Genomic DNA, 16116 nt, shown 5'->3' on the forward strand with positions numbered 1-16116 from the left:
GTTATCTTTGACTAATGTTTAAATTTGTTTGATGATCTGAAACATTTAAGTGCGGAAAACATGCAAAAAAGTAAGAAATCAGGAAGGGGGCAAACACTTTTTCACACCACTGTATATATATACACGTACACATACATACACACATACATACATACATATATATATGTATATATATATATATACATACACATACACATACATATACACATATACACATACACACATGTACACATAACACATAAACAGTCAAGTTTTTATAAAGTAGTTGAAACTAGTTCCACCTCCAGCAGCTACAACAGTAACATGCTGCTCTAACACTGATGCTTCAGTATTAATAATCTAATGATGTCATATATAATAATATCAGTCAAAGGAACCAAACACTACTTTTACTGCAATACTTTAACTACATTTTTCTCTCTCAGAACTGGTTCTTATGATGTGTTGTCTGACCACATCAGAAATCAAATGTGTTTATCATTCTGAACAGCTTCAAAGTGGAGTGAATGTAAAAATAATTAGGCAACTAAGATAGGCATTGTGTGATCCATGTACTGTATTTTATTATTTTTTTTTTTTACTGTAACTGAAACACAACATGAGAGCGGGATGGGACAGGAGTCATTCTTGTGGGATTGGGTGGGACGGGATTTTTTTTTTTCTGTTTCATGGGATTGGGACGGGATGGGATTATTTTTGTGGGAGTGGGATGGGACAGGACTGAAAATCCACTCCTGTGTCACCCTCTAGTCTGCGTCACCACGACACTGAGCGCAAGGGTGGGCGAGTCCAACTTTCTGTCAACAACGGGGGTGTTTTGAAAACACCCCCATTTTCACAGGTAACTTAGCCTGTCCCCCCGCCGCAGGAAATAATGGATTAATCCTGGAAAGCTGTCTATGTAGCACTTTTCTCCTTATGAAGTAACACGGCGATTATTCAACCAATGAGAATTTGGTCGGACGGGAGCATAGCGACGAAATAATCGACAAGTCGACCAGGAGACTACAGCCCTAAGTGAAACATCACAGACAGTCTGTCATTCAAGTAGCCCTGCCCTCAATTATGCATAACCGTGAGCCATAATAAAATGTAGAGTTGAGTTGGACATTTTAACATTGGTGTCAGTGTGAACTGAACTCAAGAGGCCATTCAAAGAATGAAGACAGTTATTGGCATTTCTGTGTTGGTTTCATTTTTCAGCCCTGGAGGCTCTTTTCCTGATGCAGAGTTCATTAAAAGTGTGGTGACTTTGCAGAAGGTGGTTGGTGTGGATTTGCTGGATAAGAAAAAACATTTCCATCTAAAAAACATTTAACAATTCTGAGAAAGATGCTAAAGGGTAGCAAAGGAAAAAAAAAACGCAGGTTAAGACTTACAGGAAGTGATGATGTTGATGTTGTTGCACTGTGTAATAAAGATTCTTATTCTCTTTTATTTTCTCATTCCTTTCCTCACTCACGTCATTCACCGTTACCTCACTTCCTTTCCTCTCCTTTCCTCATTTCTGATTGGCTTTTGTTTTCACCTTTTGCCTCATATAGCTGATTGAGTTCACCTGATCACTCCTTATTTAAAGCCTGCACTCCCTCTCACCACCCTTTTCTTCCCACCCTTTTCTTCCTCACCTTTGCATGTGTAGCGGTTGTGTACTCTCTCTTTCTTGCGTTGTGTATAATCATGAGAAAAATCAGCACACTGTTGACACTCGCCGTTTATTCCAGCATCTGGCAGAGGAATATTTGTACAGTCAGTCTTGGCCTCATTTACACACATGTGCTCTCACACAGGGAGACAGCGCAGCCAAACTGTCGCTTTAGTTTTAAAATGAACATAAAATACACAAAAAGCGTACCTGGCAGAGGAATATTTGTAAAGTCAGTCTTGGCCTCATTTACACACGTGCTCTCACACTGGGAATATAAAATAAAAAAGGAGTGCAAGTTAGCTAAACCCTGTGTTATGCTAACCACGTTACACACAAATAATTAAAAACACCGTCAACTTTTACGAAAGGACGTGCTCAACTGATTGGGCGCTCCAGTCTTACAAAAGGTAACATACACAACCCCTTAGATATAAAATTAAGATAAATAATACAAAATAATTACAGAGCTGATAACATGTGCACCTACCAGGGAGACAGCGCAGACAAACTGTTGCTATCTTCCGGAGTACACGACCCTAGTCTGCAGGGGTGTTGCGTTCGCTGACCATAAAATAAATCAGTTTTAGCGAAAGTAATCAATAAAATAAAGAAGTGTGAGCCATGGCAAGTGGAATCGTACATGCTGTATATTAACTCCGTTACACATGGGGCGGCAATGCTGGTAAGAGTTTAAGTTAATTGCTGCCACACCCACAATTTTCACTCTACATACATCATTTTTGGTCAAAATGGAGTAATACTTGTCCTCTTTCTATCAGTGTTATTCTGGAAGCAATCAGACTCACACATTTGGCAAAGTGAGCCTGAAAGGGAGAGAAACTCTACCAACTGAGGCATAGAACTCTATGTTATTTATGTTAAGTGAGACCAGAAAGGACAGCGGATCGTACCAATTTTCTTCCCTGCGATCATGCTCACATTTTTGACACTACAGACACAAATTTCACACTGCTGATTGCTCAAGTTGTCCTCTCTCTCAGGTATACAAATTATGTTGATATGAGTTAGTTTTTGAGGAAAGGCCAGCAGTTTGAAACGAGTGTTTCAACTTAATCTCTGTGAGACTAACTGCTTCAGCAAGGAGTCACTAGGCAGTTAACATTACTATGGCAACCACTCGGACACACAAACACAGACATGTAGGTGTGTGCTTATCTCTGAATCTCAAATGCAGAGATGACAGCAGCAGAATCTCCATTTTAAACAGCATGTAAATATATCAGTGTTTTCCATCTATCATATACTACTGCAGCCTTTATTAGTAATACTACTGTTGCTTCTTTGGGATTATAAATATTAAATACATATAATGGACAGACATGCATAATACATATTAAATACGTATTGTAATATTATCCACAGATAGTGCTCAGTACATGTAGTACATGTAGTATGCAGCACGAATTCATACAAATGAAACCCCTTACCACCTTTCCATCTACTCCAACTACTTCACCTTCTTACGCAAGTCAGCATTGCAGTGTAGCGTCAGCTTTTCAACAAACCTTCAAATATTCAACAATATGAGTGACATTCAACTTTTCAATACTTATTAGATACCTTTCAACTTTTTCAACCATTACTATCACTTTACCTTATCTTACACATTAAAGCCAGCATTGCAATGTAGCGTAAGCTTTTCAAAAAACCTTCAAATATTCCACCTCCTTTATGCATTAAAGTTATTATTCAACATTTAAAGCCAGCATTGCAGTGTAGCATCAGCTTTTCAAGAACCTTGAAATATTCCACATTATGAGTATCATACAACTTTTCAATTACATTCATACTAATTAAACCTATTTACACTTTTCCAACTATTCACACTACTTCACCTTCTTCTTATACACTTAAGGCCAAAACACACCGGCGCTGTACGACGCGCGTTAAAACAGCTGCCCCTATTATTTTCTATTTACAAACCCACACCGGCGGCGGCTCATCGCGCGTCGACGTGCCGTGCCGCGGCACTTTACGCTATTGACCTATTTTTCCAGCGTCGCCGCCCTTGAAAAAGCGCTATTTTGTACTTCCCAGCTTCCCGGACTGGAGTTTGCACTAGAAATCCAGTTGACACCCCACAGCAACGCTTTTTGTGTGTGTTGGGGGCGGCACTTGACTCGTGTCAATGACGCCGCCGGTGTGTTTTGGCCTTTAGGCCAGCATTGCAGTGTAGCGTCAGCTTTTCAAACAACCTTAAAATATTCCACATCATTCACACATTAATGGTATTATTCAACATTTCAAGCCACTATTGCAGCGTAGCGTCAGCTATTCAGAATGTACATTCACACCTGCAATGTCTTCAGAAATTTCATTCTCTAGTTATTATTGTTGTTGCTGTGCGTCTGTCTCTCTCTCTCCCTCTCTCTGATTCATTTTATCATATGGTCATATGTTGCATGTCTGTCCATTCTCGAAGAGGTATCCCTCCTCAGTTGCCCTTCCTGGGTTTTTGTTATTTTTTATTTATGGAAAAAAAATAACTATTATTTTTTCGGGCGTTTTTGCCTTTAATGGATAGGACAGTTGAGTGTGTGAAGGGGGAGAGAAAGAGGGAGACACACTGAGACTCCTAGAATTGAGCCCGGGCCGCTGCAGCAAGGACGGTGCCTTTGTACATCGGGCGCCTGCCCCAGGTAGAGCGGGTCGTCCACCAATCAGAAGATCAGCGGTTCGATCCCCGGCTCCTCCTGTCTGTATGCTGAAGTGTCCTTGAGCAAGCTACTGAACCCCAAATTGCTCCCGATGATGCTTCCATCGGTGTGTTAACAAAAGAACTGAGTAGCAGGTGGCCACCAGTATATTAATGTGTATGAGAATGGGTCAATGTGACTCATAGTGTAAAAAGTGCTTTGAGTGGTTGGATGACTAGAAAGGCGCTATACAAATGCAGGTCCATTACCATTACTAAGCCACCAATGCCCCATGAAATATTTTTTTGGGGGAGTTTTCATTATCTGTTGTGCTACCAACTAGTGTTAAGCTACGTTGTGTCTTTCTTCAAGTGTTGACATTTTTCTTCAAGCTTGTGCAAGTAGGCAGGGTGAAAGATAAAGTTAGAAACGTTGTGCCCAGGCTTTATAATGGTCGTGTAAACCCTGCTGATGCTGTTTATTACTGCATCATTTTGGCAAAAAAGCTGGTGACATTCTGTAAACAAACTTGCATGTAAACACAACAGGCAATAGTTGCCCATAGTCATCCCTGAACATTGCATTGTTTGTTTGTTTTTTCTTAAGAACGTGGTGACACGATTAAATTGACACCGGACTGATGTCCAATTACAATGTCATGGCAATGTGTTTTGCTGCATTTACACTTATATTAACTGGGCTGTCAGCGTTAATGCATTCATCGCGATGCAATTATGGTCCGAACATAAAGCTTTTTCATTTTTTTTAATTCCGTTAATTGCATGCTGCTATTTTGTGTCTTTGATGCACCCTTACTTGTAGTTAAGTCGTGGCTTCCTGCTGCCACATTGATGGAATATAATGACACCACTAAGCTTCTGAATGCCTCCTTTCACTTAGAAAAAGTCCCATAAGGCTCAGTTGACAAGTCAAAAGTAATATGCTGTTAGTGTGAAATGGAATTTTATCACCAAAGTACTTTGTTTGAGCTCCCACCGACAAGCTAAGCACACAGATACAGCTAATCAGACTGATGTAAGTGTGAAACTGTATCATTAAAGCCAGTAAAGCACTATTTTGAAGTATGCTAATTACCACAGACCTGTGGATAATACTAAATCTAAGAAGTTAACTACAGCTTAACTACAGCCGGTAATTGGGTGGCAACTGACTGCAAGCCTGCATTTTAGGTCCTGTGTGTGATGTGTAGAGGAAAACTCTGCTTGCTGCTAGGCTATTTTATACAACATAAAATGCCATAGGTTTGTGCTGATAACATTAGCATGATGTATTTGTGGGGAAAATGTGTCCTGCAAAAGACGTGTGTTTTGTCTGTGAATCCTGCGAGTTATAATGAAGTGTGTGTGCTTGTGTTTGGAATTGTCTATTAAGCCAAAAAACAATAGCTGTGTGCATACAGGACCTGTATGAATCAGAGAAAGTAACTAAACTTGAACTCAGTCACTTACTCAAAGTGCAAATGCTATTTCATTTACCAGAGATCATTGGACGTCAGTCAGTAATCAATATTATATCAGAGAAACTGCAAAGTGCAAAAAAACCCAACAAAAACACGTATTTGACAGAATAAGCACTGTTAAGAAGTCTCCTACCTCTAAGTCTTTTCCCAAGACCACACTGTTGTAGCAGTGCAGCAAAATTTTAAATCAGGTTTCTGGTTGTGTGATGTGGCTTTTTGGCTTGCTTTATTGATTCTGCCTCCAGAACAGCGCTCTACTCAGAGACGTGCTTGGGTAATTATAACTCCAATCTGCAACTATTTAAAGTTTTCTATGACTTTCCGAGCCGGTCATTGCTTTTGAGTGGATTCTGTGTTCAAGTGTGTCCCACATTATAAAAACAGTCAGTTCAGAAAAAAGGGAGATTAGCTTTGCTCTGCTTTAAAAAACAAGTCCTCACTGTAAATTCAACAAAAACACTATTATCTTGGCAACAAAACCACAAGGGTTACGAAAATAATACCTGCCAAAAACTCTGGTACATTTGGAGAAAGTTGAACTAGCAGAAAGTGGGTCTGTAAACAGTGATGGATGTTCACAACACACAGTTAAGGTCACACTTCTACCATTCACATTCCTTTTCTTTTTCAGATAAGTCCATCCAACGTGGAGGTTTCCGACCTGTCTGATCATCTGACTGCTTGTTTCTTGACCCATCATACCTCTTTTTAGCACCTCTTTTTCCCTCTGCGCTCCAAAAAGAGTTGACCAAGTTTGGAAAACAAAAAGAAAAAAAAAAGAATACCAAATTTTGAAGATGGTTAAAAGCTGTTGTTGAGGGACTGTCAGTCTTCACTGACACAAATATATGATATATAGTCACATCTTAAGTTAGCTAATGTAAGCAAAATGTTAGCTATCTAGCTAAATAAAACACAGCTACATCAAGAGGAGTTAAGCTGAAAACACATCAGTGCCACCGCGTTGCACCAGTTGAAGTGCGCCAAGTGCCGCTCAGCACACCGGACGTGCGGCGCTGCAGCTTGTCAATGGACGACCACATAATGTATTATTACTGAGAGGTCTGTACCACTTCCACCTCTGCATTAGCTTAAAATCATGTGTGGACAGCCACTGATTAAAGTTGATTCTTCACCTGAAGAGCCAATCTCTAGAGCTTTGACTCAACAGGCAATATCTTTTTGGCCATCATCTTTATTATGATGGATTGTGATTCGTTAATCTTGAGCTATTTCCCGTCCTCAATAACAAGTCTCTCCTCATCCAGTCTTCATCACACATGAGACACACTAACAGATACAGATCTTTATACATCCATGGTGAGAAGTCAAGCTGTCATAGGAGCAGAGAAAAAGAGCAACTACAGGAGCTGGTATGTACAAGCAGAGAGCGAGCGGGGAAAAATGCATTTGATTTAGGGAGGGTGAAAATAGGACAGTGGCGGCAAGTGCTGCAGGGCAGTGCAACCAGGAGCACCAATACATGTATAGCTACTGCACGTCTAGCAGTCACTGGTGTGGGATTGTACACTGATAATAATAATAGGAGTGCATTTTTTGACACACCCCATTTATACCTTAAAAATAGCACTGTTCATCACATCTATCGTAATGTGGGTGGTTGGTGTCCATTTTACAATGGTACCAGCAAACTTGTCAGACACTGTGACTATCCTGTTCCATCCAGTCTGGCTCTCTGTGTCACTCACCTTGTACAGTCCCACAGTAGTGAGGCTGGTCAGCATCTTGAGTAGAGCTGGTCTTTGCATGGCGTCGGTGTCGCAGCAGCCGGTGTTTAAGTCCTGAGAAGGACTGTAAGGGGACATTTTCGTCAATTGGCTGAATGAATAGGCTGTCTTCCGCAATCTGGATGAGTCCAGTCTGTGCATAAAACAGAGATATGTAAGAGATGACAGTATGATTATTCCCATAAGGACACTGGTTTTTAGAGTAAAGAAAAGTAAAACATTAATACTTTGTTTCCTACAGAATTAGTCGGATCATACGCGATAATCCACAGCCTTATCTCTTGTAGTGTGTCATAGCAGACGACAACTGACGCCACGTCAGCATATTTGATTTTCTTTTTTCGTTCACAACTTCTCCAGTGACTTTGACCAATAGGAACACAGTGCAATCTGCTGCCATAGACAACTGTGTGACAACAACACCCCAGCCTTTTTGATATTTCCTGTAGGGATGTTACCACACACAGTAAAAAGGAAAAATTATGGCGTGAAACCGTAGAGGCACTTTAGCAACCCACCGAAGTAATAAGGGGCTTTTAATTTTATACAGATGTATAAAATTAAAAGCCACTTATTACTTAAGTTGAGAGAATATCTTCATTTTCTAAAAAGGCTTTTATTATGAAACATTTGCAGGAACTTCTTGTGGAGGATTCAGTGACTTGCATGTTTGCATGCAGTACTTCAAATGTAGCTCCTGCCATCTGGTGGCATCTTTTGCGTTACTACAACAACATTTTGGCTGGCACATGAACAGACACAGTGACTGAAATAATAGTAATAACAATATGCTATGCTATGCAGTTTATCTGTCTTTAAAAATACCTACTATAAATCCCGTTTTAAGACAGAGGTGCCTCTTATTATTATTAACACTTTATTGGACAGGGACAGTGCACAAAAAAAAACATTAATCTCAGATGAGAAAAGATGCTTTGTGCCAGATTTAGCTGTCAGCTACTTTCCATCTGTAGTCCCTGGATAGGTACACACAAAATCATATAATCATCATAAAATTATAGTTCATAGTTTATGATGGCTCTGTAGCTTGATCCCGCCTTACTCTACTATAGGAGGTCCAGATGTTGTAAATTTGTAAAATATGCTATGTAATTTCAATTGTGTCCACATATTGTCTAAAATATGCTATGTAATTTCAATTGTGTCCACATATTGTCTGCATGTGGATTTATATTACTTTGATATTTAGGTACCTTCTATGTATTTCACAATGTACCTTGCAATATTTTTCAAATGTATTTGTATAATATTTTTCTATATATTTTTCTAAGTATTTTTCCAAACTGATTGATACCAATTGACAGCAGGGCCTCTAGTTTCCCGGCGCGGCGCAGGGTGGCGAACCCCACGCAGAGCTAGTTTCGAGTAGCGCAACCCGAGGCGCGCTCAGTTTGGTAGTTTGGCAGACCGAGGTGTGCTGAGATGGGTGTGGTGGCACAGCAGGGGGAGGTGTTGACAGATCCAGCTTGGCGCAGTGACAGTTTCGTGCCAAAAGGCTTCACCGAAGGTGCGCTAAAAGCACATGTCACCAAAACCTCACAGGCAGATTTTCAGAATGTCAGGCACATTAACGATGCAATAAATACCCACAAAAAACACTATTCAATGCAACTATCTGCAATAAGCACATAAATGTATCTCTATATCGACTGTCCCGTCACATCTGATGTCAGATCAAAGGGGATTGGCATCGTTTGGCACGTTTGACACGCGTAATGGAAACCCAACCTGATTTGATTAACACAGCTGCAAACTAATGAGTTCACATCCCTCTCAACCAACCACAAACAGCCACAGCATCAGATAGGGAGTATATATTCAGCATCTGTCATCTTAAAAAAGTCAAAAGAAAAGAAACAGAGTGAGACTGCGAGAGAGAAAGAGAGAGTGTGCGCGCACGAAAGAAAAGCAACATTGATTTACAAATGTGGTAACCTCCTCCCAGGCTACCTTTGCATCATCAGCCCGTGGAGGTCTGCTCGCAGTTCCGTATATTCGGACACTGCGAGCTTGGACCTCCCGGACCAAAACATCAGTTTCCTCCTGGGAGAAGTTTGGCCGTCTGACGCTGCTGCTCTCTTCTGCCATGGCGAATTGAGTAAACTCTCATTACGCCTTTTCGTGGCGCATTTAAGGGCGAGGAGAGGGGCTCATTTGATTGGTGTAATGTGAATTGGCTGTGTAAAATCCACTCCACGCCTTCTCTCCTCCCTCTTTCCGACTTGCGCAGGTAGGAGGGACGGAGGTGCGAAAGAGGAGTAGCTGCGCCAGCACGCAAGGTGTGCCAATCTTGCAAAATCCGCCTGGCCACACCCAGTTGGTGAAGCGCAGGTGCCCTGCGCCTCTGCCTCGCCCGGTCTGCGAAACTAGAGGCCCAGGTGTGTTAAATCACATGTCGTGTATGGGCGGGTATCTTCTTAAGCTGCCAACTCTCTGTCTATCCACGTAACAGGAGTTTGAGAAAGAGCCTTGTGCTCGAAACGTCACAGCGCAAATAAAAAAGCCTTTAATGGGAGCTGAGACTTGGTGTGCGGTACATTTTCTCCATTTATCATGTCTGTCGACCAAGTCATGGTACGATATTCTGACATAGTGACTGTTGGAACAGACAAAAATGTTGTGTAGTGTGAACCAGGCATTAGTTGATGCATTGTCACAGGTTATCTTGTCAAATTTAGATAAATGAATGTTTAAATCCCTGGGCAGCTACGTTATCATAACCCTAGCTACAATTGTCCATGGTAGCGTACACATTCACAGCTATGTGGAAAAATTGATGTCCATGACACGGATTACAAAATCATTCACACTGACTTATACATCAAGAATTTTTTTTTTCCCCATGTGAGGGACTAATACATAGGCGAGGCTACTAATTACTGGAAGACTTGGCTGCTGTGTACATGTATAATTGCACAATATTAAATAGCATGTAGCCTAATTAACTAGGTACTGCTGCTAAAACTTCCATTGGTCCACATTTATTTGTTCACACTGTAAAACTTCAATTCAGTTCTTTCTATCTTTCTATCTTCCTACTCTTGTAAGGAGCACCTGTAATGCCAACAATTTCCCCCCGGGGATCAATAAAGTATCTCTGATTCTGATTCTGATTCTGATTCTGAAAAGCCTAGTCCCAATTGAACACCCAGGCCCTTTTACTAGCCTGGTGTGTCTACACATTTTGACAAACAAAGGCCTGTCTCTATTAGACACCTGGGCCCAGTATTTCAAAACTTGTAATCTGGATCAGAATAATCCGGATAATGAAATCCTCCTTTTCTCAATTAGGGATCGAGGTGATCCTGTTGACTTTATCTGGGTATTTCAAAACATTGGCAGGGTGGATCACTTTGATCCCAATCTGACTGGATACGGATTTCCAAATGTCACGACTCCGCCCCCGGATCTGAAATGTTTCCCCTTTGGGGGCGTGGTTTACAGATTATCGACGCATTGCGCTCTGTCTCTATGGCGGACTACTTCACGAAAGGAGCAGTTGGTAGCGCAGCTTCCACAACAAAATGTAAATTTACCGTTACCTAATGTGTAGCGTTTTTAAGACCATACGAAAGTCACCCACCATCTGATGTGAGCCAGCTATTTGAATTGTCACCTACTTAAAACGTGGGCGTACCGATCTCTAATTGAGCCGAGGTCATGCTAACGGTAGCTAAGGTGGCTCCATTGACTTGCATGTTAAGAAGCTAGCAGGCTAGCGAGGTAGCTGGCTTTGTTGGTGTATTTTGCGGTCTATGGCTTAATTTAAAAGGGAATTAATCTGAAGTACATCATACATGAACTCTTTAAACACCTACCTGTTCAGAGTTTAACGTTATGTTATTGCCAACACGGCGGACTTTTAAAAAAAAAAAAATTGCATGTGTGCAGAGCAGACTGCTGCAGTATTGGAAAAATACACAGTACTAGTATAAATTATGCGGTTCATTCAGAAATGTCAGAGGACTGAGTTGTTGTCCATGTGCTTATTATGTTAATCACTGTGTTGTTTCTTACACTCTATGTAAAGAAAATAATGTGCTATACAAATAAATTTGCTTTGCATTACATTTCCTTGCCTTTGTCTGACCACAAACATATGTTGGATGTTTTGGTACAAACAAGTTACAATGTTAGGTGAAACTAGACATTGAGAAACAGGTCTGTATTTGTTACTCTTGTTTACAGCAGCTTCAGGAAGTATGGCCAAACAATATTTTTCTATGCTTGAAATTACTTACAACTAAAACACTAATTTAGATTAAGTGTAATGAACATCTTGAGTAACAATATCTAGGAGAAGTGGAGCTGAGGCTTTGTCAAATCCACCTCTGAGGTGGGATCCAAATAATCCTGAAATTTGGTATCAAATTGATCCAGATCTCTGCCTTAACTTTTGAAATACCCAAATGCAGCCTTTATCTGGATTAAAGGGAGCATTGGATTACCAGATCTGAATCCTGATCCTCAGGATCAGGATCCTCTTGATCTGTGTTGAAATACCCAGTTTTAGGATCAGATCAGGATTTAATCCAATCCGGCCAGGATCCTATCAGATCACTTTGAAATACTGGGCCCTGGTCTTGTTGCCAAGCAGTTCCTTAATAAAGAAGTTCTTTGGATGTATAAACCGGGTTATTGGCTACCCACTTGAGCTAACATTAGTTAGTTGTGTGTGCATACAAATATATGTTTAAACTTTTGTCAGTATGGTGATGCTACATATTGTTAGCTCAGTCAGACTGTTTATATCATTCAATTGATCAGTTCATTTCACTGAAAGCACAGGCACCAAGGAATGATGCACCCACATTTGCCAGTATGGTAAAACAGAGAGACAAATAAAGGTAGTGATGTTGTGGTTTGTATTTGCTGCTTTTATTTTGATAGTTTGTTCCGGTTGTGTGTGTGTTGTTTGGGTAACTTTACTTTTGTTCCTCCGGAGGCACCCTTCCCCCCTGCTGCGTCGAGGAGTGATTGGACTCACCTGTTTCTGCTTTGCCAATCAAGCCGCCTGCTTTAAGCCTGCTGAGACACTCCTTGACGCCAGAGTATACAGAGAACCTCCGTGGTATCAGCTTGGCTCCCGTTTGGTAACATTGTGAACTTTCTCTTGTGCATTTTGATGAGTTTTTGTAATCATGTCTCTCCTCCGTCTTTTCCAGTGCCTCCCGTGCCCTCACAGCCCAGCACTCTCTGGACGTCTGTTGTGTTTTTTGAAGGACTCTTGCAATTTTGATTTTTTGTGGATTCACCCGCAATAAATCATTGTTATAACCGGCTCCGTTTCCGCTCCTGGGTTCCCTTTCTGCACCTCACGTCACAAGTGACTCCCCACTTCTGAAATGGTCGTAAAATCAAATTATGTGTCCATTTCTCAATAATCCTGTAAGTTAATCATATTTCTTTAGTCCGTATGGGTCCTCAGATGAAAAGAAAAAAAAATGGTTTTTCATAAAAATTAATCTAAGTTGTGAATTTTTCTTTAATAGGGTAAAGTTGTGTTGTGCTCAGTGTGCTGGGTGCCGTAATCCTCGGGTACTATAAAAAGAGTGTGATAACTCTCTCTCTGATGCACTGTCCCCCGGAGCTAGATCAAATGAATGATTCATGATTAATTTGTTATCTGAAGCCTAATTTTTATACAAATAATATTCATACTGGTTTAAATGAACAATTTGATTGTATTTCCCTATCTTTGCTGAGCTACAGTTTTGTGTGAAAGCAATTGAAGGCCTGTCCCAAAATATAAGCCTGTTTGAGATCAGTGATTTTAGCAAGTTTTATGGTGTATTCATTTATTAATTTATTTATCTTCTAACATTATATGCTTACATCCATTTGATCCTCTGGGCTTTTATCTTGATACATTTCACTCCTGGTTGTCTTTTTTTTTCTTTGCTTTTTTAGACACAGTTACAAAGCAGAAAGGACCACCCAATTTAACACAATCCTCCCGACCTTAGCTCCGGTTGCGGATGTACATTAACACATGACCGGTAGAGGCTTCGCAGCCACGTTCTGCCGATAACAGTATATTGGTAAATGTGACTATTGACGCCAATTACCAAAAGGAGAATTTTGTCATTGTGGCGACACCCGTTTTAACACTGTAACAGGTAATATTCACTTCAATTCAGTGTTGCCAACTGAGCGACTTTGTCACTACATATAACAGTCAGTAATAAATCTATGGCTTGTGTCATACAGATATGGATGTTCCTCAAAAAAACTGATGAGGTGATCCTCTCTTTCTTCTTTTAAAAAAAATGCCATTGCAACTACAGCTGTCTGGTTAGCTACCTAGCTTGCTAATTAGGGGTTAAAGCCCGAAGGGCTGAAACCCTTTTGTTTTTGTTTTGTTTTTTTATTATTATTATTATTATTATTATTATTATTATAATTAGGGCTCGAGCACCTAGCGGTGCGAGGACCCTATTGAAATGCAAGGATTTATTAGGGCCCGAGCCCTGACCGAAGGAAGGGCGAAGGCCCTATTGAAACTGAAGGAATTATTATTATTAGGGCCCGAGCACTGACCGAAGGCCGGGCAAAAGCCCTATTGAAACTGCTCCATTTATTAGGGTCCGAGCGACGACGAAGTCGTCCATAGGACCCTATTGTAATCGCGCTGTTTATTATTATTAGGGCCCAAGCGAGGACGAAGTTGTCCGTGAAGACCCTATTGTAATCGCGCTGTTCATTATTATTATTTATTATTAGGGACCTCGGCCGAAGGACGAAGGCCCTCTTGTTTTTGCTGCGTTTATTAGGGCCCGAGCGACAAGGAAGTCGTCCGTGAGGACCCTACTGTAATCGTGCTGTTTATTATTAGGGCCCGAGTGACGACGAAGTCATCCGTGAGGACCCTATTGTAATCGCGCTGTTTATTAGGGCCCGANACCCTATTGTATCGCGCTGTTTATTAGGGCCCGAGCGACGACGAAGTCGTCCGAGGACCCTATTGAAATCGCACTGTTTATTATTATTAGGGCCCGAGCAGGTCACAGACCTGCGAGGTCCCTATTGTTTTTCTCCTGATTATTCTTTTTTTTTTTTTTTTTTTCCGCCAAAATGATCGCATTTTTCACTGCCTGAACATACCCCAAAACTCACCTGACTTGGAATATAAATCACACCTGGCGAAAAATTTTATAATCTATTGTCCTCCTGAATTTCCACCACTAGGTGGCGCTATTATTAAGGAAAGTGTGTTTTGGCTCATAACTCCCATATACTTTGTCGCACATTCAAAAACCTGATATCCACACGTTCAGTGAATTGGGCTGAATCTTGTGGTATAGGCCACGCCCATTTCCGCCTACCGTACCGAACTCCTCCCAGGCAATTTCACCGATTTGCATGAAACTTTGCACACAGCATCTGTGGAACCTCCCGACAAAAAGTTACTAAAAGAATTTCGATAGACCAAACAATACTCAAGTTATTAAATAACAACTTCCTGCAGATTTCGTTGTAAACAGGAAGTGCTGCATATCTCCACATTGGTGTATCCGAATGACATGAAACTCAGTTTACCACTTCCCCATGAGCCCCTGAGGCTCTGTGCAAAATTTCAGGTGATGACCGCAAGGTGGCGCTCTTTAAATTGAAGTATTTTATATCTCAACATCGGTTGGGCGGATTAACACGAAACTTGGTATAATTATTGTCAATGCCCTCCTGAGGATATCTGACGAAGGACTTACCGATCCGCCACTAGGTAGCGCTCAGGTGGCCGTCTAATTTAATATTTTTAAATTTTAAATTTAATAATTTGGTGCAAATCGGCCAATAGGTGGCGTTCTGGTGGCAGTCTAATTAGTGTGAATGGAAGTAAATTGGAAAATCTTCAAATCCTCTTCAAAACTCATCGACTTTCAACCTCTTCTTGTCCCTCATACTTTGAGCTAGAGACACATCAACTTTTAAAGAGTCAGAAGACCTTGAACGCATTAACTGTACATAATTAGCCTATCTATCTTTAAACGCATTAACTGTACATAATTAGCCTATCTATCTTTATCTTTATTTCGGCCATGACCAATATTCTTTTGTTTATGAACACTGGTAGATAACTATCTTGCCACCAGGTGGTCTTTGGCTGCTCTTGACGCTACCATCATAAAAACAAGAGACCGCACATATGCAGTTGCGCACTCTCAGCTGATTGTAAACAGATAAGATGGCAACAAGACGCAACTTCAGTGTTCATTTAAAGCTAGACGTTTTGAAATATTCCGAACAAATGTCGGGGGAATATGCCGCAGGGCATATGACGCCTGGTATGCAGAGGACGGCAACAAGGCCTTCACAAAAGGAGGGAACATGAGAGCAGCTGAAAAACGCAAGATAACGGCTTACCGTCTCCAGGTCCAGTAATTTCCTCTTTCGTTGGTGTCATGACTGCCCAGTACCTGGACAACCAAGCCGTGGCGGCACACAGGTATGTGGCGTGTCAGAGGAGAAACGAGCCGTTAACATTTCTCTTTGTGTTAGGTAACGTTAATGGCGTTAGGCTGACCAAACGTCCTCTTTTGCCCGGACATGTCCACTTTTCAC

At 41.0% G+C, this 16116-nt stretch overlaps 1 protein-coding gene across 1 annotated transcript in view; it reads right to left on the reverse strand.

The window, feature by feature from the left end:
* adamts17 (ADAM metallopeptidase with thrombospondin type 1 motif, 17) overlaps positions 1-16116 on the reverse strand; it is a 487878-nt gene that overhangs the window by 433346 nt on the left and 38416 nt on the right. Inside the window, exon 3 of the mRNA XM_050041105.1 lies at positions 7495-7666. Within this exon, the coding sequence (XP_049897062.1) occupies positions 7495-7666 (172 nt within the window). The remainder of the gene's footprint in view (positions 1-7494; positions 7667-16116) is intronic.

The sequence above is a fragment of the Epinephelus moara genome, chromosome 1 (genome assembly GCF_006386435.1).
Source record: "Epinephelus moara isolate mb chromosome 1, YSFRI_EMoa_1.0, whole genome shotgun sequence".
NCBI lineage: Eukaryota > Metazoa > Chordata > Actinopteri > Perciformes > Serranidae > Epinephelus > Epinephelus moara.